General features: G+C 31.0%; 1 protein-coding gene across 2 annotated transcripts in view; it reads left to right on the top strand.

Moving 5' to 3' along the window:
• tok (tolloid-like protein 1 tolkin) overlaps positions 1–26,678 on the top strand; it is a 63,952-nt gene that overhangs the window by 6,236 nt on the left and 31,038 nt on the right. Inside the window, exons 1-2 of one of the 2 annotated variants that reach the window (XM_090106305.1) lie at positions 8,809–8,905; positions 14,986–15,228. In XM_090106305.1, coding sequence (XP_089962431.1) covers positions 15,039–15,228 — 190 coding nt within the window. In that variant the 5' untranslated portion in view covers positions 8,809–8,905; positions 14,986–15,038. Of the gene's footprint in view, positions 1–8,808; positions 8,906–14,985; positions 15,229–26,678 lie in introns of those variants that run through there. The other variant, XM_090106306.1, reaches the window with a different exon arrangement.

The following is a 26,678-nucleotide window of genomic DNA, read 5'->3' as shown; positions in this document are numbered from 1 at the left end:
TAGCAACGATTTTCAGTTCTTCCATCAATTAGTAAAATTAAGCTTTCCTATCTATACTTCGATAAAAGGAAAAAAAATACAGGCCAGTTATTTCTAAAATCAGCTTGTCTCTTGTACTTAAATATATAATTTTAGCAACACTAGTAATCTCCAGACTCCAGTGAACTCTAAAAATCCAATTTCATAAAAATAGATTCTGGATTCTTTGAAATTTCCTAGCTTAGGTAAGTAATCATATACTTACTAAAGTTTACTTTTATTCGAACAAGGTATATAATAATTATAGAATATCTATTGTGAAATTTTGGTTTTAGGTACATTTAAAAAAGCTTTACGTAAGTAGGAACATGTTTTCCCTTTCATTGTTTGGTGTAGTTAAATGTGGTCAACGGAAAAGGGCTATTTAATTTTCAACCCAAGAAAACCTTTGTCATTGTTTATTTTTACAATTATAATATATTGTTCATGTATATAATGAATTATACATTGTCTTAATTTAGATTTGTTTAAACTCGATGCACGGTATGAAATGATTTGAAATCATCCGATTCAACTATGATTATTAAAGCCTGTAAAAAAATAATTAGGTTGCTCTTAAAATGCCTTACTACAGATAATATAATACTGGTATTAGTAACTTATTTGTGTGGTTCAGTTTTCAATAAATTCACTGTACTAAGAATCAAATATTTAATTTTAGTTCTGGGGATGCTGGAGTCACTAACAAGGGAGTGAATAGGTTAATTTTTAAGTTAAAAGGAAACACTTTAAGGGAACAAACCTTTTCAATTTAATATTTAGGTCCTTTAAAAGCCTTCCTTCGGGCATTATTAGTTATTACCTACAGCTGTAAACACCGTTTTGCTTTTAAATGATATTTGAGTCTTAAATCCAAATCTATTTTTATTCACTTTTGTTATTAAGCATTGTTCAATTAGGAGTATTAATCACCTTAATTGTCTCACGTTATAATTTAAAAATAACTTTAAAATATACGTAATTTGTGTAAATTTCTCTCCCAAAGTTTTTCATTCACATGTGCGGTAAATCTACTCACCACGATAGCATTGGCAGCAGCTGTAATTGTGATCAAATTACCAGGTCAGATTCTATAAAATACCTTGGTGTTATACTGGACGAAAAACTCACCTTTAATGAGCATATTAACGCTATGTCAACTCGAACAAGACGCCTGATATATGTAATGAAAACTCTCAGAACCAAAGTTGATAAGCACCAACTTATGACCATATATAAGGTATTATGCCAATCATTAATAACCTACTGCATTTCTGTATGGGGAGCTGCCTCAGCCTCGGTTATTATCAAACTAGAGAGAGCTCACCGTTCCATTTTAAAAGTTATGCTGCGAAAGCCCCCATTCTATCCCACAGTGTCTCTCTACAGGGATGCTAATGTCTTAAATGTTAGAGGACTTTATATTTTACATGCAATCATCTCAATGCACAAAAAACTCTTAAAATCTAATTTTTACACAAATAATTCGAAACGGCTATTAAGAGCTCCAACCCCATTGACCAAATGTTTCTTTTCCAAACGTTTTCAAAATTTTATGTTCCCATTCTTGTATAACAAATTCAGTAAACTTGTTAACTTCCGGCAATACACATTACTCAATATTAAATCTAAATTGATAAGCATTCTAGTGTCCAAAGACTATAAGCAGACAGAACAGATCCTAAGAATACTTTAACTGTACAATTGTATAAATAAGCATATAACTTTTATTATTATTACTATGTATTACTTTAAGTGCCCATACCGTACTGATGTTCAAAGTTGCATTGTACTATACGTGTTGGACCCTATGTGAACCTCCATTTTTATTGTATAATCGTTTTATGGCCCCGCGAGACAGGCTTTGCCTAGTGCGGGGTCCGCTGTCATAATCTGTATATACTTTAATAACCTTCTTTTGGCAAATAAATATAATTTTATTTTTTTTTTTTTTATTTTTTTTTTAATTTCATCAATTAAATAGTTCATTTCTTGATTTCAATAATCAGAGGGATAGTGTGGGTTATAATTTTAAATATAGCAGGTATCCAACCAGCCATATTAGAAACAGGCTATTAGAAACAGTTATATTTTAGAAAAAAAGAGCATTAGGTATAAGCGATTCTAAACTTTAATCGTAGAAAAATTATTAAACATATTCATACTTCACGCTGCATAAAATACATTTTACTTTTCAGCGTTCCAATAACACGAAACAAATTAATGGTTGGTGGCGACGCGTCGGCATCCCCTTTGAAATAATCAATTTTATTATTTCGTCAAAAGCTTACACTGAAGGTATGCAGGTGACAGTGATGAATTAAAATTTACAACGCTGTAATAACGTTGTTAGGGTAAAAGCAATAAGCACTTTGAAATGAGGTGTTATCAAAATACCCTTTCACATTTTAACGAAACACAAATAAATTTATTGATGTTTCGCAACAATTTAGAATAATAATGACCCGCAAACGTGATGTTTCGGGAGCCACAGAGATTATGTCCGTCACTTTTAAATAGATTAGCCTAATTAAACCGTGTTTTTATGCTTTATTAATATTATTTAATACACGACGATTAATGATACAGAATCTTTAAATAATCGTTTTCACAAGAGCTTTTAGCAATTTGATTATTTTTTCTTTTTTCAATATTTTACTCAATGAAATTCAAAATGTTCATTTGAATGCAAAATGTTAAAATAATGTCATTTGGTATAAAAATTATTAAGAAGGAGACAAAGAAGTTTGGAACTCGGGACAGTCCATTTACTATGAAGAGCCCATTTAAAGATAACGTTCAAGACATTTTAACAACATTCTTCTAAAACATAAAAATGTTTCATTGCGTATTCCCCTTTGCATACACTTGAAAGATAAAGCTGGGACTACACTTGTGTGTCATTTTCTATTTTATAATAATAAATCAATGTATGTTGAGTTCGTGTACGACGCGACGTACGTCTGTCGATTTAAAGATGATAATTGAATTAACACATAGGATAGGTTTTATCCCGGAAATCTCACGGGAACGGGAACTATGCGGGTTTTTCGTTGAAAACCGCGGGCGAAGCCGCGGGCGGAAAGCTAGTACGTTATAAAAATCCCTTAAGGGAGGCACGTGTCCCAGCAGTGGGAACAAAATATATAGGCTGATGATGATGATGATAAGAATAGATACTATTTTTCAATTGTAGCTATCTACGTAGATATTATTTTCTAGCCTTTATAACTGCAGTCAAATCAAATTTTCAAAAATCAAGCTTATCCCATATAATTTAAACAAAGCCTTCATAGAAATTTGTTAGCCGTATGAAAACCCGTTGGGAGTATATTTTTAACTTATCCCTCTATATGTGTGGTTAATTTAATTGTAATCGATTCAGTAGGTTTTACGTGAAAGAGTAACAAACATCCATACATCCATACAAACTTTCGCCTTTATATTTTATAATAGTAGTAGGATAGGCACAAGAATTCTTATAAGGTATATAAATTAATTATCACTCAGCTATCAGTTAAATTGTTATCTAAATATACAACAAAATTAAGGTGATTATTTCCTAAAAATCAAAATAAACACTCTCTTTTATTTCTTTCTTTCATATTGTGCTCTCATCTTAAACGTGGAAATCACAATCGTCGCGTTTCACGATCATTTTCACAGACAAGATCTTGGCTTTAATAGTGTTAATTAAGGCTTTCGTGTTATCACTCGCTTTAAGATTAGCGCAACTTTATGGGGTCTTAAAAAAGTGTCGGCTTTCTGAGTTATGTCTTCGCCTGTCACGCGAGATGTACGACTCTTGCTGATAATAACTTTTTTATTTTTTTTACTAGTAATCAGTCCCGGCTTCGCCTGTGAAACTTGAGGCAGAAAAGAATTTTAAATTAATAAAATCGGTTATTTGCCAGTCGGAAAAGAGAGTAGATACCTAATTGTGACAAGAGCATTCATTAAGATGTATTAAAGTAAAAGTAAGTTTAAAATACTTCTTTTTTCGGCTGTGAGGCGCGAGGCCTATTGCACTTAGTGTTCATATCTAACTGTGAAGGAATTTATGAAGGTCCAGGTCATGAACTAATGAGATTAGAGATGTGTTCAAACAATTATGAACTAGTTATAATTTATATTCAGCAAAAATCAACTGAGGAACTACTGAACTAGCTTAATAATAATATACAAATTACAAACACATTATTGGTACAAACCAGGGGTACCCACCTTATATCTCTCCACATTAAGACGTTGACTTTTTTATTTATTTTTACTCCTAAAACAATTTCTTAAACAAATTACAAGTTAGCTTTTCCTACACGTGCTACAATTTTATCTCCATTAAAAATACGTATTTTAAACAGTTTTTAAATTCTACAGCATCGTTAAAAAATTCTGAATATATTTTCAACTTGCTGAAACGTTAGACATTGTTCTGTCCTGTCAAAATCCCATGAACAAAGCTGTTTCATTTTTGCTGAATTTTGTAACGAATTTTATCCAACTGTCCTTTCGGTATAGGTCCTAAGTTCCTAACTCCTACCTCTATTAAAGCAATTTGTGAAACTCCGTCAATTATTAAAATAGACACACACATTTTCAAATACGTTTATAATAGGTAGATTAATGTGGTAGATACATTTAACAATTTGTCTTAAGAAAAATACACAATTTTTTCTCAGATTTATTAAGAATCTTATTTTAAAGGAGTTGTTAAGTTTAGTTTAATTGCAGATAGATTCATATTATTTCGTTTTGAAAAAAAGAAGAGTACCTAGGTATCAAACATGTTGGAAACAAATCATCAAATTTAATGTTATATCTATACTAATAATATAAAGAGTTTCCTCTTTATATTATCAGTATAGATATAATTATGTATGTATGTATGGTTTTCACGCATAAACTACTGGACCGATTTTGATTAAATTTGGCACAGACAATCTTTAGACCCTGAGAAATAACCTACTACCTTTTATTGCGAAATATGTACCACGGGCGAAACCGGGACCGGGACCGGGACCGCTAGTTTTAAATATCAATCAATGTCTGATGATTATATCCAGGAGCTCTCAATTTAATTAACAATATCGTTTCCATTTCCACAATACAATATATTCGAGATCTGTAAATATTTGCAGTGATATAAAATATTGTACGTAATAAATAACAGAGGACGTGGATATGAAAAATTTACTAAAATGTGAACAAAGGTGATGATCGATCTCAATAATCTATTATCGAAGCTCCATTATTGGAAAATCCAGCTACGAATTTTGTACGCATTTGTCATATAATTTATCATAATGGGTAGATGCGTAATATTACAGAATTTTAATAAAATTTTATGAAAAGCGGATATAAATAAAAATGAAGGATTATCTCCAATGATAACGTTTTTAAATTATTTGAAGGAAAAAGTATAAAGAGTTAACCATAGTATAAACAGAATACGTACGTATAAACGTGGTTTAAACGCATTATGACTTGTACTAAAATAGTGATAGCATAATGAACTATATTATGAACTATGAACTATCCATACTAATATTAAATGCGAAAGTAACTCTGTCTGTCTGTCTGTTACTCAATCACGCCTAAACTACTGAACCAATTTGCATGAAATTTGGTATGGAGATATTTTGATACCCGAGAAAGGACATAGGCTACCTTTTATTGCGAAATATGTACCACAGGGGCGGACCTCTAGTAATGAATAAAAACCGATTTAACATACAAACGGAATGATTTTGTTAGAAGATAATAATATCTAAGTAAATAACAGGAGAAGCAGCTTTTTATGAAACAAAAAATAGCCCGAAGAATTAAAAATAAAATGAAGCATTCATAAATCCTATACACATAATGCGTCAGTGAAACAATGCAGTTTGTATATAAATATTAGCAGCATAATGCTCTTAATCAAGGAAAGCTTAAGCTTTAAATATATAGAAAAAGTAAGAAAATATTTTTTGCAGCGTTTCTGCTAAGCTGTATAATAATGCGTGTACACGAATAAAACGGTTTAAAAAGAGGCTAATAGCATGATAGTGTGGACACGCTTAGAATTAGGTATTATGCTGTTTTAAAGTAACATTCTTATTATCGCTACATAATATTATAGTATAGAGAAAGCGGATTGTGAGCTTTCTTACAATACTTTTTAACAATATCATTATTTATTTTTAATCTTCCCATTCTTGGTTTGAAACTTATCACAATATTGAAGTATCCAAGCTTGTAGTAAAAACATATTTAACAAGATCCTATTCCTCATTCTGTCACTTTGACACCGGGCTTCAATTCATTTATTGTTCTTGAACAGATTCATTTAAACTTTGAAAGAAACTTTAACCTTTAGAGTCTAATTTTAGTAACAATTGATTTCCCATTTCAATAATATGAAGTGGAGATTTATTGTTAAAACTTTATGGTTTTATTTTATCTTGCACCGTTAACTTAGTATGTCCTTAATCAATTTATAAATCTAAGGAAAAAGCTACATTTTTGTATTTTTTAACTAAAATATAATAATAGGTATAAGTACGTATATGTTAGATATTATTTAACATAGTAATATCAAGGTTCGTAAAATAATTAATTAATTATTGGCCGCTTCGTTTACGGTTAGTTTAGATTTTAATTAAGGCTATCACTAAACCATCAAAGCCCACTATTATTAAACTAAAGTATATATTGGTCCAGATTTAAATCAATAGATATGAGTTACGCAATAACGCTAAAACGTCTGTCCCATTATTTATACGTAGAATATTTTTTACAGGGTGAAACATTATAGAAAATAAAAATACTACAATTCAAACATTGTTTAATATGAACAAAGAAAACTCTTGTTGTTACTCTTGTTTTTGATAATTATTACCGATATAAACTTGCAATGTTAGTTTTTATTTTATATTTGGATGTTTCTAATTATTACACTCAATCTGTTTGTTGATAAAAATGCTTAAACATTTGTAACTACAAATACCTAGTGTCTTGCTAATTTTTCCCCTGAGTGACCTTTCGGATCGGTAGTAGTTTGAAAGAAAATTACAATTCATAAACACTTGCAAAAGTTAATATGAGTAACAATTTTTTTTCGGTTCAAGTTTTATTTTTTACGATTAAACCCGGGCGCAGTCAGGGCGAGCGACTTGTATGTAGAATATAAAGCTGTACCCAGTGTGAAATGTGTTCCCTTGTTTTATGCACAGCATTCCTTTGAATCTCTTAGCGCCAGAATGAATCATATGCAATTAATACATATTATATTTCTCACTTAGGTACATCTCAGTCTGCTATAGACCACTAATTAAATGTTTCCATTCCACATTACATACACATCGTGAATATGGTAATTACTGCTTGTTTACTTAACAAGATAAACTTTAACATAATAATGAATAGCTTGTTGTTACTCTGTTTTGACAAACGTTTAAATAAAGGCCAGTACAGTTGTGCATAGAAGTGTTATTGTCCTTTATATTTTCAATTAAAGTAAAAGAACTTCATGCTCTACAATATCTGTGTCTCTACGACGTGAAGAAAGTCACTATTTTTTATATTCTTCAGCCAATCTATTATATTATAATAATATAATATTAATAATTCATTTTATGCGCAATTGACTCAATACAGTTTGAAGCAAAATTTGTTTCTATTATTTTATTTAAAAATAAAAAAAATCTCTTTTTGTAACAACTTGCAGGGATCTGCAAAATTATATCTTCAATGTTAATGGGCGGTTGTGGTCGCCTACCATCCACAACAACTCAGTAAATTTGCCGCTACGATATTAAAAAAGCGTTACTCACAGTAGATTTGAGATCAATAGAATAAAATAAGAATCGACCAATTTTTTTATTGATGCATAAAACTCTACACCACTCCACGTGTTCATGTTACATCCAAATAATATAAAGAAAAGACTTGGAAATATTTAAAGATTAAAAAATAGGTACCTATAAATTTATAAAGAATAGAAAAAATTCGATCACGAGGCGGGACTCGAACCCGCATCCTTCGCGCCATATAAATTCAACAAAAAAAGGTCGTGTTCCATCGTTACAATATTGTATTCACTGAAAAGTGCTTCATATTGGTTGAAATGGTTGTTAATCATCTCAATAGATGGCGCGCGGTGTGTCCCTTCAGACACATAAAAACTGAAAGAATAGAATAAATTCGATTGCTCTGGCGGGTCACGAGTGGCTGAGTTGGTCAGGCATCCGCCCCGGAATGGCGCGAAGGATGCGGGTTCGAGTCCCGCCTCGTGATCGAATTTTTTCTATTCTTTATAAATTTATATTTATAAAGCATTTGAATGCCATAAAACCAAAAATATAAATTCAACAAAAAAAGGTCGTGTTCCATCGTTACAATATTGTATTCACTGAAAAGTGCTTCATATTGGTTGAAATGGTTGTTAATCATCTCAATAGATGGCGCGCGGTGTGTCCCTTCAGACACATAAAAACTGAAAGAATAGAATAAATTCGATTGCTCTGGCGGGTCACGAGTGGCTGAGTTGGTCAGGCATCCGCCCCGGAATGGCGCGAAGGATGCGGGTTCGAGTCCCGCCTCGTGATCGAATTTTTTCTATTCTTTATAAATTTATATTTATAAAGCATTTGAATGCCATAAAACCAAAAATATAAATTCAACAAATAGGTACCTACATAATAGGTTATGTAATGAACATAATTTTTGTAAAAATAAAAAATACTAATAACGATTGCGAATGCAACAGTACCAAGTGTTCCCGACCAAATCGCTAGGATATCAGTTGTCCTCGGGACGCCGCATTGTCAAGTCGTTTGTCGAGTGTGACCTAACCTTTACAGACGCGTAAATTAGTGTGTTACTGTGTTTATTTTTACGAGTGCATGTAAGTAGTTGTATCTAACAGCTTGGCTTGGACTAGCTTTGTGCGAGTTATGAATAATTGTTTATATTTTACATTTTTTTTTACTTTAATTTAGTAGTGATTAGGACGGGATTTATTTTCAAAAAATCCTCTAAAGTTTTACAGTATATGTATTAGCTAAATGTCAAAATTCTAATTTAAAAAAAATATTCTACAAATAATTTTTAAATAATTAATCTGTTATGTACGTACTATGTATGTACTTATTATCGATCAAATTTCAAACGATATGTTGTAAAATAAGTTACGTTTTTGTTTATTATGTACTTAGATACTTGTCCCATAATATGCATTATGTTTATATTATTATTAGTTACTTATAACGAAAAAAAAATCGATTAAAAATATATTTTGAAATAATGCAATAATGCATAATATGTGGATGAATACATACCAACTTTATGTACCTACGCATAATATGCTTGTGTGGTTTTAAGTTATTTATATACTTATGAAACAATAATAATACCTACCGACTCTACTTAAAATTGATTAACTTTTGGTTTACATAGCTCTGACGAGCCTGATATTATGTACTACAGTAATTATTGAATTAAATTGTATACCGTCCCTATGTACTGTTCCTAACTGCTTTTTAATTTGTTGTAAAATAAATACTAAGGACAAGACTGCTCTATTTTATAACTTAAGTATCTAATTGAATACCTAACTAGTGCATATTACATAAATTTAGTCATAAATAAAAGTCTACCGGGGCGGAGTCGCGTCGGGGCGGGCAGCTAGTATATTTTTCATAAAGTATCTAAAGTTAGATTGTAGAGACGTATAACCGAAAAAAATAACTTATAAAGGATACGATTTTTTTGTTTGGAGAATATACCTCAATTTCTTAGCGTATATTAATGAAATGTGTGTTAATTTGTTCCTTGAAGTCCCCAGATTACAGTGGTGACATTACTTTTACATGTTTTAACCGGAATCTTAAGAAATACGTGTGCAAACATTCACCTCATTACTACATAAAAACTAACTGATAATGAGCGATTTGTCTTGTGTGACCCATCCGAATCATTGGGTACAATATATTTAAATAAATGAATAAATAAATATTAGAAAACATCATATACATTGTCACGATTTAAAGCTCGGAAATCAGACACAACGAAGGTACCACAAAAACAGAGACCGATTTGGTTATAAATAGTATAGAAAATAGATATAAGTGGGTGTACCTCAAGTTTCTGGACCTTGATGCGATTTTAGCGATTGGGAAAACTGATTCAATAAGAAATTATTAGTTAAGTAGGTAGGTATGTAGGCATTTAGGTACGTGATATTTTATGACTAATATTATAATAAATAGGTACATAATATTAGGATAGGTATCCATTTGCACAGCTATTTTATTATTCATGTTCAATTGTAATATGAAACGCTCTTAAGTTGTAGCAATATCATTTTTAAATAGGTAAACAAAACATTGTTTACATTCATTGCAAACATTGACGCAGGGGGCTACGACAGGAGGAATCTGACATATTATTCCGTCAAAGCAGCCAATATAGATAATTTATAACGTTTCGTTACACGGATTATTTTAGCTGAGTAGAAACAAATTGTTTTATTTGATAAATGATAGGATTTAAAATCGCTATCAATCTTATTCTTCCATATAAATAAGAATAAAAACAGTTTCTAAAGTGGCAATTTTTTTCGCTTTTTGGTTTTATTTTCATTCTATCGATAAAAACGTTTCGTTCCAGTTTTTTTAATGTTGGCCATTGTTCTTGGTTTGTAGACAGCACACTACAGCAGGGATGATATCAAAATAAGGCTTTTTAATTCGATTTCATGATTCCGGTTTCGTTTGTAAAACAATGAAGTTACAAAATTCATAATATAATTTTATATTTTTACACGTTTTTTTTTTATGACTATACGTTACCGAGTCTTGGTGGGCCCACAAAAAATAGTCTCCTTTTATATGTATAAATGAACAATAGCCTGGTATTTTATGGGACGTCTAGTTTAGTTCAAAATAGGCTTAGAATAGGTATCTAGTAAAATAAATGAAGGGTTTTAATCAAAGTTTAAATTCAAGGCTGGAAAGTTAGTGCTTTCTCAGTTTCTACCAAAAATTGAAATAAGATCTTGTCTTTGTATTTATAGGCTTCACTATTTAGTATTTATTCATTACTTGGTTTTGCCCGCGGCTTCGCCCGCGCAGTCAAAGAAAAACCCGCATAGTTCCCGTTCCCGTGGGATTTCCGGGATTGTGTCATTTTCCCGGGATAAAAAGTAGCCTATGTCCTTTCTCGGGTATCAAAATATCTCCATACCAAATTTCATGAAAATTGGTTCATTAGTTTAGGCGTGATTGAGTAACAGACAGACAGACAGAGTTACTTTCGCATTTATAATATTAGTATGGATTTTCCCTTCTCCTTTCCTTAATTTATGCTAATGTTATTAGGTAATATTATGAAGAGATATTTAGGTTGCATAATTTGTTTACTTTATGAGCCTGAATATGACACATTGACCTAATCATAAAAATACAAATATGTTACGAAATGAGAACACATTATTCTGTCGGTTTTGGGAATGTCGTTTAGGAGTAATAGGTACCAAATTCAGTGCAAGTTGCAAAGGATGTTCAATAAATAGGCATCAATATTTTAAATAACTCTAGGTGTTTTTCTTCTTTCTTTAAACTTAATTTATATTCGTAGAAAATCATTCCCAATTTTCTTTTATAGTTCCTAATAAAGATTTATGCAATTTTCAGTATTTCAGAAGTAGTTATTACAAATTCTCACTACCTAAGTATACTTAGGTATACTTAGGTAGAGATTAGCTTGCTGATTATTTACAAATACGTAATGCATCCTATTTTTTGCTGATACCATTGTATGCTGAAAAGTCCGATCTTATTTTACTAATAAAATGTGGATTATAAAAAATATATTCACATAGGTACCTAATAAATATAAAGTGTATCTTCAATGCCACTATGTTTGCAACTTGACACGCAATTAAAGATATGAGATCAGGGTAAAAATAGTCATTAAAGAGATCAATAATATAGTTCAAGTTCTATTAATAATAAACATTAAACAATATCCATTCATAACAATCATAATCCCTAATTCCCTACTAATATTATAAATGCGAAAGTAACTCTGTCTGTCTGTTACGCTTTCCCGCTTAAACCTCTCAACCGATTTTGATGAAATTTGGCACAGACAATCTTTAGACCTTGAGAAAGAACATAGGCTACCTTTTATTGCGAAATATGTACCACGGGCGAAGCCGGGGCGGACCGCTAGTTACATATAAGACGACAAAACTCTTAATTCCAATGTACTAAATTTAATTAAACACTAGTTTTTCAGCTACGTACTGCCTATGCTGCACTATTCATTATATTTACATGTGGTTTTTAAATAAAACTTAATATTGAAAAGTAATAACATTTCATAAAATGAAATATGCTTATGTGGAATGTTCAAATAAACTCGATGTTATTCCCACAGTATGCCAACAAATTCCGTTCGTATTCTTTCTTTAATAGTACTTACTTTATATTTTACAAGAAAATAATGCGCACGTAATTTAAAGTTTACCTCTATATACAGATTAATAACAAACGAATTGTTATCAAACAGACATACCTAATGAAATAAGGCCAACTTTCTAACATGGTAGAGCTTTTAACGGTATATAATATGTATTTTTATAGGTGTATGAATGTGAACAGTTTTTTTGTATTGGGCAGATAGATGGATTATAGGGTAAAGGGTGTGAAGTGAGTCTTTTCAAATTAATTCAAAATAGGAGGAGGTTCTCAATTCATCAATTGGACAGTATTTTTGGGATTGATACAAAACTTTCGGACTTTCGACAAGACGGGAACCGATTTTGATGATTGTTTTTATATTATTTTTAAAATTGTCTGACTATTTGAAGGCAGTTTTTTGAAATTACTATTTGAAAGAGATTTTTGTTGAAAAATATTTACCTATATAGTTACGCTTATACAACATTTTCGATATTATTATGAAACAAAGTAGGTAGGTAGAGTTCTTTATATCATAAGTATTTAAAAGTATATAAAGACAAGTTATTTGATGTTAAAAACAAATGAACACTAAGGTTAACGATCTCTAATAGATATCCAGTAAAAAATCGTACAACAAACGCGCGTATAATTTTTATGCAAAACGCAGCACTCAACGTAGCAGCTTTTAACACATTTTTCATAAAATTTAAAATACACGGTAATTACTGAACCTTAATTGAACGAGGAAAAGTTAAATGCGTAGGTATTTTTAATGGCCGACCCTTATCAATGAAATAGAATATTCCCATTCACTTTTGCATTAAAGCCATTAAGACCTGGAATAAGAGACACAAAGAAAGCGAACGAACCATTATTGAAATGTGTCTCCCTTATCATTCAGTGATAATGTTGACCGGGCTCCGAACCTTTCGCGTTGCACAAAATGCTAACTGCCAATTGAAATTATTAAAAACACACCCCTGTTTGTATAGTGCAAGAGTTTATATTCGCCTGTATCATAAAGGGGACTTAGTGAAGGAAATTGAATATAAGGTCAAAGAACACACTGATTAGTTATTACAACGATTGTGTACTTAGAATAACAACTGCTTTTATCGGGACTGATGATTTGTATTAGTCGCCATGCACATCGATGTAATATTTCGCGCAATTAGCTCTTATAGCTCAAAAATTATTGAATCACATACCTATATAATATCTGAATGACCTCCTTATCTGATTATAATTACTTTAGGTATGTTTATTTTACTTATTGCGTGAAGTCATTATTCATGAATGTTGAAAATTACGAGTCGAAAATTCTAGATTGATTGCAATGCAATGTAAAATAATATAATGTTTTTTTTTTCATAAATTCACGTGCTATCTTGATTTAATTACGTTTTTCAATTCGATACATCTTAACCTATCATCATTTAAATATCAGCTTTTTTTATCCTCCTTAAAATTAGAAACAAAAAATAAAACTTACATGTAGACAACACTATTTTTTAATAATTTACTGTACTTAAAGATAACTTCGTCATTGCGTCCAACATTAGTCAATTTGAACGAAGAACGTATTTAAAAAGATTGACTTCAAAATTCGACAAATGAAAAAAAAAATCATAAAAGAATACGTCTTATCTCGAACCTGACCCAAGTTATCATAAAAAGTTCAGAAAAGAATTGTAGTGTTTTTTTTTTGTCCTACGTCTTTGATAAGAAATTTCAGGTTTCATATTTCTAAAGAAATTCCACTACCGTCGCCTTTTATTTCTTGAAACTTTTGCGAAGCGAGAAATATCTACTTTGAATATTTAATATCATCAATTATAATTAACAAGTGTGAAATTAATTTATTAAATTCCATCTAAAATTAACCATTACCGTCATTTTCACGCCTGAAATTCCAACAAGAAACTATCTTTGCAAATTTGAACTCAACTTTCGCCAGAACTCTCGGGAACTTCCTTACATACATAAGAGGCTAATCATTATCGCATCAAAGAGAAAATTAATAAATCAGGCCACAAGACATTTTGAAGAAATTTACTTGATTAGTCATATATAAATGTCTAATGTATAGTTTTATCAGTCTTTTGTTTTTTTTTTAACTGATGATGTTGCCTTGACACTAAAAACTGGTTGTAAAATAACAACAAATTATACAAAAAATATTTGGTTCGTATTTTTAGAAGCAATCATGGAAGCGAATTGGACTCAGATTAAAGGAAATCCGACCTTTTTCATTTTCTTAAGTTTCATTTCAAATCAAATAAATACGTCTTTGTTAGCAAGAAGACAATTTATAATAGAACTCCTTCAAATGATCTGTAGTCCCAGTAGTGGCTTAGCCTTGCTAAAGTTGGAGCAATGCCACTATTTGTCAAGCGGTTTCCAAGCCGTATTTATAGTCCAAACTAATACCTTAACAAATGGGCATAGTACGTTATATTCTTTATTTATGAATGTTTTCATAATTAATAAACTCAAAATTACCTTTTATTTGTTTCAGATTAAACGAGTATGAATTATGTTTAAGTGCTGTGTCCAGTGAACGTCTTCAAAATGACGTTATATAGTAGTGCGTTCACGCGGGTGGTTGGTGCTCTAATGACTATTGCATTGTGCGCTAGTCTACAAGTAAGTTCGGTGGAGGGGAGAGAAGAATCTCGAAAATTTACTATAGAAGACTTGCTGACTAACAATTATGAAAATAAAGCATCTAACGACCTTGGAATGGATCCTTGTAAAGCTGGTTAGTACGAAACAAAAAAAAATATAACTAAAATATGTTTTGCAAACTTTATAAACAACTAAATAAACAGTGCTCAAATATGTTAGAAATTAATGTCAATGTTCTCAATCAACATTTTTTTCCAGCATAAAATATTTTCCCGATTAATTTTAAAAACTTAAGTAGAACTCTTCAATTTAATTTGATCATAACAAGACATCCTGTACACCGGATCGGTGAGTCGCAAATTAAAAAGGCGCTTGAGCATCACGAAAATAGAAATGTTTTCAAGGAGTCGGATATTAATGTGTTTCGAGAGGTCCTTTACGATTGAATGTTTATTATTTGTTTCATCGCCTCCCCTTGTTAGGACGTGACTTACGGGGTTTGATCGAGGAGACAGGGAGGATTTCATCGTCCTCTGTTGATTTCAGTTTTAGCTCTTTTTAATGACATCGACGCGACGTTCGGATAGATTTCCGCGCAAATATGACTGGAATAGAAAAATGGCTCCAAATTGCTTTTTAATATAATGAATTGTACTGACATAGGTTTACATTAAAACTTTGGATGATTTAATTATGAAAAAAATAATCTTTTAATGTATAATAGCAAGTTTAATTTTTAAATTTACATTATCCTACTGAAATAAAGACTTCTTAGACTAATCTCAAGAAAACTGAGGTCTGATGAGGCTGTCATCATTATGATTTAATATCATATTAAATCATAATGATGACAGCCTCTTTGGATTTATTTTCGTCATCTTCTAATTTTGTTGATACCATTTTCACCATTCTAAGTAGCTAGGACGCTAAAAAGTATCTCACAATGCCCAAATGCTCCTTTTTAGGGCAAAATGGACTATCCCATGATCCATCAGATGACTCCGTTTAACGTAGTCAGAGGGTAATCCAGCTCACGTGGTCACCTCGTTAGTCGCAACGTCAAACAATATTTACACGACAGATTTCGAACCAATTATGAGAGTCACCTACGCGTAAAGTAAACGTTAACATGTCGCTGATAATTATATCTGTTGAAGTATGTGATATGAAATTATTTTACGCATTTTTTCCTTTTATTATCTTATATATAAAATTCTCGTGTCACAATGTTAGTCTGCATACTCCTCCGAAACGGGTGGACCGATTCTTATGAAATTTTCTGTGCATATCGGGTAAGTCTGAGAATCGGCCAACATCTATTTTTCATATGTACCACGGGCGAAGCCGGGGCGGACCGCTAGTATTATATAATACTTAAGATTAGGGAAGGAAGATAGATAAAATTTCCGATAAATATTATGCCAAATATACCATATAACAACAAAGAGTCATTAAGATTAAGAAGATTATTCTGCTTGTAAAACCTAAGCTTGTAAGGCCTAGCGAGTGTTACATAAATTTAGTATTTCTTAAAAACAACCCTCCGGTTTCAAAGTTAAAGGGGTAACAAAAAGAAATCACACTTTTACCTCCCTATAATAAAGCAAGACGTAAACATTGTACCTTTTGAGCCTAACCTTTATGTGAAACAAATTTATTGTAGAACGATTCTGCTGTACTTGAAAGACTTCGTCAATATAAGGGAAAGTTCAAAAAAGACGTCTATATTCTAAAGAAATAATCGATTGTTTTGTTAGACAGATTGTATACACAATGGTGCCTTTGAAAATCCTAATGTTTGTAATCCTACTAATATTATAAATGCGCAAGTTTGTTTGGATGTGTGTGTGTTTGTTACTCTTTCACGCAAATACTACTGAACCGATTACAATGAAATTTAGCACACATATGGAAGGTAACTTGGATTAACACATAGGATAGGTTTTATCCCGGAATTCCCACGGAAACGGGAACTATGCGGGTTTTCCTTAAAAAACGCGGGCGAAGTCGCGGGCGGAAATCTAGTGCTTTATATAGAATAGTATTTGAAAAATGTTCTCAAGTAATACCCTTAATATGGTAAACCTCAAATATTATAAAGTAAATCGAATTCGTTCCATTTATCCTAATATACCTTTTATATAGGTACGAACACAATATTTCATTACAAATAATATAAACGCTGTAATTAAAATCAAAGTATTATATTTGACAGGATATTAAAAAACTTTTCTATTTCTTATGTTAGTAAAATACACATAAAATATAACACATAAAGTCTACTTAAGTATATTGCGATTTTCTACAAAGTAAATAAAGGCCTACAGCGCTACAAACTGCTACGATGACGAAAGTGCTACGCTACATTTAAACTTATTATAACTCAGTTTTATATTTCGTATGTAGGACTCATGTTTAATTATCTTACAACAACTTAATTTATAACACATATTAACCTAATAAAACATATATATAGAGAAGCAGTATGTAATACAAAATACATAAAGAAATAATAAACCAAAAACTATTAAAAACATTTTACATCATGTTCCATATTTCGATTTACATGGCTATGTTTTACCCACGGCTCTGTAACGTACACCAATTTCATTTGCATTTTAAATCGTCTAAAATGAAAAAACTCATTAGGCAAAGTAATCTGTATGAATGATGCGACATCCGCAAAATAAAAATGGTATAACGCAACAAATTGCGGGATAGAGCATTCGCTGTGTGAGCCATACAAAAGTGCTTGTTCGTTTATTATATGCAAATTGTTTAAGTGGCGCTGAAGTTGAATTATTGTTTTTCTTTTTGTAGCAGCTTTTATTATAGCTTCATGGTTGGTAAATTAGCAAATATGTAGATTATGATGCATTCTAATTCATTGATTACGGTAATTGTTTTTCATGTTCATCTGTTTTATGTAATTTTAGACTTTGATTAGCGATACAAAATAGATATTATGCTATAGACATTCTATACTCTATACTAGAGAGTTATTTTTGATATCGTATAATAATCTTTTACTATATGCTTTAAATCAGAACAAAATCTAAAATAATAAACGTAGTTGTGTTATCATACACGCACACACCCATATACACATCCCACATACGCATATATGCACACACACAACAACCATTTTTTTTTTCTTGTTTTTAGTTATTTTTTTTATATACTTTTTTACTGTTTCTTTTGTCTTATCCACAAACTTGCTGCAAATTCGATCCATACGACTGCTACATTGTATTTTGGATATACTAAGTGGGGCCTGGTGACACGTACCACAGGTTCTACAGAACCCACTTCGGGCACCAGCTCTCATAAGGTTGCCTAATATATTATGTGTATTTTTCATTGATTGTCAAATTTTTAACCCTTGTGAGAGAAACAAATAAAGGTTTTTATTTATTTATTTTATTTATTTAATAATAGTGTGTGTCTTATAATCTTGTATGAATGGTGTAAGATATAAACTTGTAAAGTATACTAAAGCGTCTTGAATGAATTAAGAATTATATTATTATAAATCGAATTACTAACATAGTTCGATATGTTTCCCTTGAAAAGTTTTAATGAATACAACATTCAACAATCTTGTAACAATTAAAGTACATATTATTATGTACATCATTTCATAATTTAACTTCAGCATAATTGATACTGTTCTATAATTTTCCTTTACTTCAGTAAATTATCGCTACATAACTATCGCTGAAAAATAACAAAGTATACCGGAATCTTAATATTGTATAGTGTATACAACTCCTTTGCAAACCAATCCATATTCCATACTAATATTATAAATGCGAAAGTAACTCTGTCTGTCTGTCTGTTACTCAATCACGCCTAAACTACTGAACCAATTTGCATGAAATTTGGTATCGAGATATTTTGATACCCGAGAAAGGACATAGGCTACCTTTTATTGCGAAATATGTACCACGGGCGAAGTCGGGGCGGACCACTAGTTTAAGATAAAATAAAAATTCGCACAGTTCTAAAATAATCGGACTATCATCTTCTAGGTCAATTACAAAGGCATTTGAAAATAAGAATTTCCAATACTTAACACAGAGAAAGAAATAGATCCCCTCCAACTAATACCCGTAGATAACTAAAGAGCTGTATTGTTTCCGAACAAACAACTTGACAGATAACTCAGCCTTATGAGACCACTAATGAGGGATTAGACTGCAAGAAAAGGTCTGTCTAACAATGATCGGTTGAGAATTCCTTTGTGTAAAATGTTTTTTTAAAGCGCCTTATCATTAAGTATTTAGAACGCTATTTATTGAGTGTCTAAAGAAACTAAATAACTGGAGAAAAAAACTCAGTGGCTAGTTATATTATTATTGGAGTTATCTGAATCTTTCGTCTGAATGTTTTTTATTCTATTAAGAATACCTTAATTACAAACTTCTTCCCGGAACACTGGATAAAATCGATTTTGTCGCACGCACATTGATACTGACTTAAGTCCTGATACAATTTAGCTTAGAAAAAAAGACGGGTTGCACTCCGAGAGTGCCGGCAGAAGTGAAAACTTGATTATTAACGTTGAGCATGTTTGATATCAATTTCAGGCGAAGCGATGGTCAAATGCCTGCCTAATCCCGAATTAAAAAAAAAAGTCCGTCTTACGCTTTTTCGATCAGGTCACGTGTCCTGACGCGAGTTTAAGATTTTATACCCAACGCCGCTAAAGAAGTTTTCACTTCAAAAAATTAAGGCTTGTTAATTTCATCATCTCATTTATATGATATGAAAAATGTATTTTGTCATTATTTCATTTTCTTATATTAGATTACAGGCACATGTTGAAAAAGTTATGGGTCATTTGAACCACATGGTATAAACACGAACACAATATGGCATTGCTAATAAGCTCCCTGTATGTAGGGCAATGCTTTCATAGATAGAAGATAGAGCATGGCCACTCCATAACACCTCACACCTGAAAGCTTCACAGGATTAAACATTAATATAGAACCATTATGGAACGGTTGTTGACACTAAAAATTAGAAATTTAAAGTAGTAAATTGTCTCAGTAATTATAAATAATGTAATTAAGATTTTCATTTCATTGTAAATAAACTGTAGCTAAAATGTATAAAAATGTTGAAATTAATAAAAATGAATTAAGTCGTATTTATAAAGTTCTCATTTTAGAGAAAACTAAGTATATAGATTAATATTGAGAAGGAGCTATAATATTGATGTAATATATTTAAAAGTATGAAAGTAAGGAAAACCTCTTTGCGGATTCACTTCTTAAAAAATACGCGGTAATCGAGAAATTTTGCAGACTCAATATTTGAAATTAAACTTTGAAAACATTTCTAAAAGTTAGAAAGCATTAATTTCTTACTTTGATTGGTTTTTTGCTTCTAAGAAATTGATATGACGTAGGAAAAATAATTATTTGGAATTGAATTGAATGTTATAATAAGTGATTATTGAATCTTAGGTATTGATTTTGGGGTTATCATGAATAATTACTGTTATCACACAGTTTTTATTATTGTTGTTCCTTTAATCTTTCGAAGAACTTTATTTTATCATATGAATAGGGGCAGATTCTCCGAGCTATGAAATAAAGCTTGCACATTGCACAGACACCTATAACTGTTAGTTGATACGCAAATTAGAGCAGTCTTTCTTAAATTCTTATATTCCTGCAATCCCGCATCATCACTACATAGTATAAAATCAAATCGCTTTCTCTGTCCCTATGTCCCTTTGTATATGCTAAATCTTTAAAACTACGCAACAGATTTTTTGCGGTTGCGGTGCGGTTTTTTTTATAGATAGAGTGATTCTCGTAGGTATGTAATTTATGTTTTAGACACAGCGGGCGAAGCCGCTTGCGGAAAGCTAGTTTGATATAAAATAATACTAAATCAGTGTAAACCATATGATACAACGTCACCTATTTATAGCAATGATGTGGCAATGATGTCCGACAGGAACAGAAATTAATTTGTAGGAAATGAAATCACAGACTTAGAAATACAGGCGATTATTCCGTAACTATTACAGATATCAACCAAAGTTTAAACTGATATTTCTATTTCTAAAGTTTATATTGTCATTAATTAACATATAAGGTAAAGAAGAAGTACCAATACTTCCTATATAAGTTAATTTTTTTTATAACCGTAATAGTTAGGGAATTATCTTCTGTGCACAAACTGTTAGGAGCTGTCAGCTGTTACCAAATTCAGTTTTAACGTACAGTTGAATCATTATCAAATTATATTAATAGAACAATACCATAGATGCTAAATAATATACCACCTATATTTTTCTTAAGAGCATGAGATTTTAATAGATAAACCTTAACAAATATAGAAACTAATTTGCCTATCTACTTATTATGATAATAACGCAGAGGAATGACAATATTGTTCTACTAAGACGTAGGTTAATTAATTTAATCCCGTCTCACAGTATAATTTTAAGATGTATTGTTCAGGTAATGTGTATAATCCCCGAGAAAACTTATGTGGCAAATTTAATGGGGATATTAGGTTAGATGAGAGAGTATTATTTAGGGACATACCATGAAATTAATGTATAATTTTACTGTGTTTTACATTTTTCTTTCTTACTTTAGCCATTAAAGAGTTTTCTGTTGTTTTTGTTTCCATTATTATGATTTTCAATCTCGATCACAAGTTTATAGGATTTTTCATTAATTTAGTCTTGGTCTTATTTTGCCATAATTATTTTATTCTTTTTATTGAGAAATCAAAGCCTTCAAGATTTGCTTCATACTTTTTTCTAAAATACTTTTTCCTAAAATCATTTTTGACACTTCTGGTATTGCAAATACATACTTATGCGTGGTGGTTATCACTTATCATAACGTTTAAATATAAAGAGCATTTGAATAATACCAAAATAACTTTATCAATGGCATACAAACTTGTATGTAAGTAGTCCAACCCACTCGAGACGTCGTAAACACCACACTGCTTTTCGAGATATTAATAATTTTCCGTCTTTCATGGTAATTGAATGGAAGTAAAATAATTCGAACTGAATACGCCTATTAAAAGAGAGCTTTTCAAATTCTCAGAAAAACTCGTTGTAAGTTATTTATTGACAAAAATAGAATTTTGGTATTTCTTCATGGGATGGATTTCCTTTTTTTTAATGATTTATTTAGACGTAATTAGCCCAAATTATATTTGTAATCTTGTGAAAGTTTTTCAAGTTGTTCACAGTTCACACAGTTATCTGAATACGGAGAAATTGATCATAAAATCTAGAATTTGAAAATATACAAGGTGTCCGCCGGCAGATTTTAGTCATTTTCCGTACGAAGCCTAAAAAGCTGGAAATTTTTTGTATCAAATATGGAATTCGTTCAGTTTGAGGACGTTAATTTATTTTTAAACCTAGAAGTTAGAACCCAAGAGAATTTTCATGAATATTAATAACGTATAAGGGATAAATATTAATTACTCTAAACGTCTGTCCGAACAAATTAGTGTTAAGAGAAAAATATTGCGGTACTAAAAAGCGCGTTCGTTTGAGGATGAAAAACTCAAAGGGCCGGTAGGAATGAGGTCCCAACGCATTTGTCATAGGTAGTTAGAGGGAATACAGCGATGAGGATTGCGCTGTCTGCCCTTACAAATTGATGGGCTTGTGTTTATTTATTTAATAAGCGTTTAAAGCGCTTTACAAATGATATATTATGGAGATAGTACTTAGATAGTACTAGGGTTTTCTTTGCTTTTATTTTGGGTAGTCGCTATATCGCTATATATATCGCTTTTATATTAAGCTGTACATTGTGAATGGTATGGCTAATCGAAATGATGAATAATGATTATGATTTCACTAAATTATATTATACAGAATACACTGCAAGTACGTAAACAATATTTAAAATAGGAAGGATAGGGACGTGTAAAAATTAGATCGCATAATATGCATACGGCTGTCCTGTATGGTTCGGTTTTAATATACTTTCGCTTTATTCATACTTATAATAAAGGCACAATATTCTTAAAAGATAAGCTTTTAATTTATAAAATGGGTTTATATTTTTATCATAACTTTCGTAATACCCTAGATACCTGGAGACATATTGTATCAAATATCTTCGCACGCCCACATGTATAACATGGCAACTTTAACGAGTTCCATAATAGAATATATAAGTTGCCTTATATTCATATTATATGTGTATTCTTTATTTATGAAGATTAATACATCTCTTGGTAAAAGAGAGTCGCCCGCGTTCATTCGCTATAGTTTATAACAGAAGAAAGAACTTTAATATAAATAGGTAGTGTCATGTATAAATTTTCTTGAATGTTTGTGTATGTTTTTTAAATTGTTTACAGGCGTTGATGGTGTGGCCCCTCAATAACTTACTATTTATAGATATACCAACTATTTTATTATACAGATTTGTTTATTAAATTACATTAAAATGTCATAAAAACATTATTTAAATATGAAGTACCTAATTCACAATTGGATAGATTCCGAATACACGCCTTTAATTATTATATTACACAAAATAAATGAAATAAACATTACAGCTAATTAAAACACGATTGCTTTTAATTTATAATTCTTTCAATTAGCGAGACGAGACTTCATTATAGCATTTTTACTCAAGGGAAATGGGTTTCAAAGCAACCTAATGACACAGAAAACTGTTTCATAATCATGTTACTATGTATATACGATGATAAACTGGCTGCTAAAGATAAAAAAATTATAAAGGAGAAATAAAAATAAATAAAGAATGAAAAGATATTTATTTGTCGAGACAATGTAACACAAAATATGGACAGCAAAAAAGTAGAATGGGAAACATTTAAGTAAGTACCCAAAAAAATAATAATTAAAGTAAGAGCAGCTCAGCTTGCGAAATTGAAGTAATCAAATAATTTCAAAATCTTCAGCAATAGTGTAAGTTCTTCGATGACCCATTTCGATACAAGTTTGTGCTCCACTTTAGACATAACCGCATTGAATAAATAGTGAAAAGGTTGGAAATAAAGTGGGCATGTATATGAGCATGACTGTATGAGTTATATGACCAAACGCGTTTCCCAGATTATGTCGTATAAAAGGCATAGCTTGTTGTTGCCACGTAATTTTACGCTTTGCTTGAAGCAGCCTTTGATGAAATGTAATACCACTATAAATGTTAGAAAACATGGGAAAAAGCTAGAAATGAAAGAAAAATGAATTACGGTTGCTCTATAGATGCAAAGGGTTTTGCATACTTGTTTAGCTGTTTTGAAAAACGTGTTACTTTTGAATACCTTTAGAAATTTGCGAAAATAAGAATGTAATTGAATGTAGTTACTATTTAATTTAACTAATTATTAAATAATTATTATTAGACCAAACTTAACATATCAAACACAGAAAAAAGAAGATTATTTACTTCGACATATTACAGAAATTTGCCAGACATCCGATTTAGACCTTTTCGGCCAATAAATGAATAAAACAGTTATTTATCCAACCTTCTATCGCCCAAGAAGCCCCTTGCATTATTGCCCCTGTATAAATGTTTATCTTATAAACACTCGGAATTTAAAAGCAGAACAAAAATACGCTAAAAGAAATAGCCGTTAAAATATTTTACGCCCCAGCCTATATTATATGAAGAGGTTTATTCAAGAGCTCTTTAGCAGCTTCTGTTGACAGTCTGCTCTGCTAGTGTAAAGCTATCATATTAACTCTTATCACCTTGTAATAAAGGCTAAATTCAGTCGAAAAGTAACACATAATAAATCATATGTGGGCATGGACACGCACAGCGCTACCTCATTTACTGATATTCTATAGTAGGCTGGTAGGTGTCGATTCAAAAACTATCGACATATTTGTATGAACGTAGAGACGCTACAATATCGATATAATTATGTGGAACAAATTAAATATGATAGTGTGAATTTTTGTATGCTTTTGTATTTCGATATTATGATACGAATGTTTACTTTGCAATTGCAATAGAGCGAAAAAGCTCGAACTAAATTTCAAACTTATAAAACAAGATCTAGTTAGACCTAGCCAAGCAATTCATAACTTGTTCTTATGTGTTCAAACACAATGTTCAAACATAATCGATAACTCAGTGTTGTGTTCGATACAACACTAGCAAGGCCGGAAGCTGGCGGCACATTTTACGATCACTGCAACTGTCCAAGTGCGTCCGTCGGTAATATACGCGACTGTACCTACAGATCTATTGTGAACTGTAACCGAATGTTGTACAGTCGAGTGCAAAACCTAATTCAATTATTATTATTCTTCTTTGTTCTAAAAATAAAAATTTAACGTTTATCATTCTAACTTTCCCTATAAGAGAAGTCTTTAAAAGTTAAGTATATATGAGTTTTAATTATTATACTTTAGTTAGCATATAATTAATTAATGTTATGACTACTGAGGTGCTCACTTCAAAATACAGGGGATAAATTAGCTCATACGCAAATTTAGTTCACAAGGCATGTTCTCCTTCTAATTAGATGTTTAAATGCGAATCATGAAGAGCTCTGTACTTCAGAAGTTAATTAATATTAAATTTACTTAATTAATCACATTTTTTTAAACAGACGATAAAAAGTACGATGATACGGTTAAAAATAAAATTACTTACGTTGATTTCTTATCATCATTTTTATCACTCGTTGTTTGAAGAGCTTTATGTTTACCTATTTATTTATTTATTGCAGTGATGTTTAGATATGTTCAAGTAACAACTTGAAGTTATAACGCAAAATATTAATTTATAAGCGTACAATAAGTAATAACAATCCTCAAATTCCAATACTATTCTTAGTATTTTACCAATTTCTAGCAAGAATCAGATCAGCAAAACATTTTTACAACATAATAAGCCGATTTAGGAACCCCGGGGTGTATCTCGTATCGAGTTCGTATTATAACACAAAAATAAATGGGCAAGTTAAATAAATCTGTACACAGCAGTACACATTCAATCGAGAGGAGTGGTCCATTGAAACATGACTGGTCCATGGGAACCATTGATCGATCCCACGGGGTGTGAAGCATTCGATATATTAGTTGATAACTGTTGACACATACACATATCTACGAGTTACTATTGTTTTTAGGGACTGTTAATAAATACTCCAGGACATATAGAGTCCATTTGATGGACATGGGAATAGGTGAATAAAAGAACTATACACAATACCAATAGCATAATTTAAAATGTGCTAGTTATGTTATTTAAAGCGTAAATAAAATGAAACAACAATATCGTGATCATCATAATATTCAATTAAAGTGGTAATTATTGAAGCTTTTAATCAAATATTATACAAATATGATTGGGAAAATTGAACTCGGTTCTGAATTTTCTGTAGAGTCGAATCAGTCGACGTTCTGATATTATATATTAATATTTCAAATTATATTGAAATTGAAATTAAAATTGAATTGAGGTTAAAATAGTTTAATTTGTTAAACTAATTTTAAGATCTAAATTAATAAGCTAAATACGTAAATCTTAATAAGCGTCCACAGAAATTGTCGTTATCAGAACCTTGACACTGGATGTTGGTCAA

The sequence above is a fragment of the Colias eurytheme genome, chromosome 10 (assembly GCF_061535395.1).
Source record: "Colias eurytheme isolate Ceu_HAF_F1 chromosome 10, ilColEury1 Martin Lab GWU primary, whole genome shotgun sequence".
NCBI classification, from domain to species: Eukaryota; Metazoa; Arthropoda; class Insecta; order Lepidoptera; family Pieridae; genus Colias; species Colias eurytheme.
The sequence above is the reverse complement of the archived record's forward strand: the minus strand, read 5'-3'. Positions and strand labels throughout refer to the sequence as shown.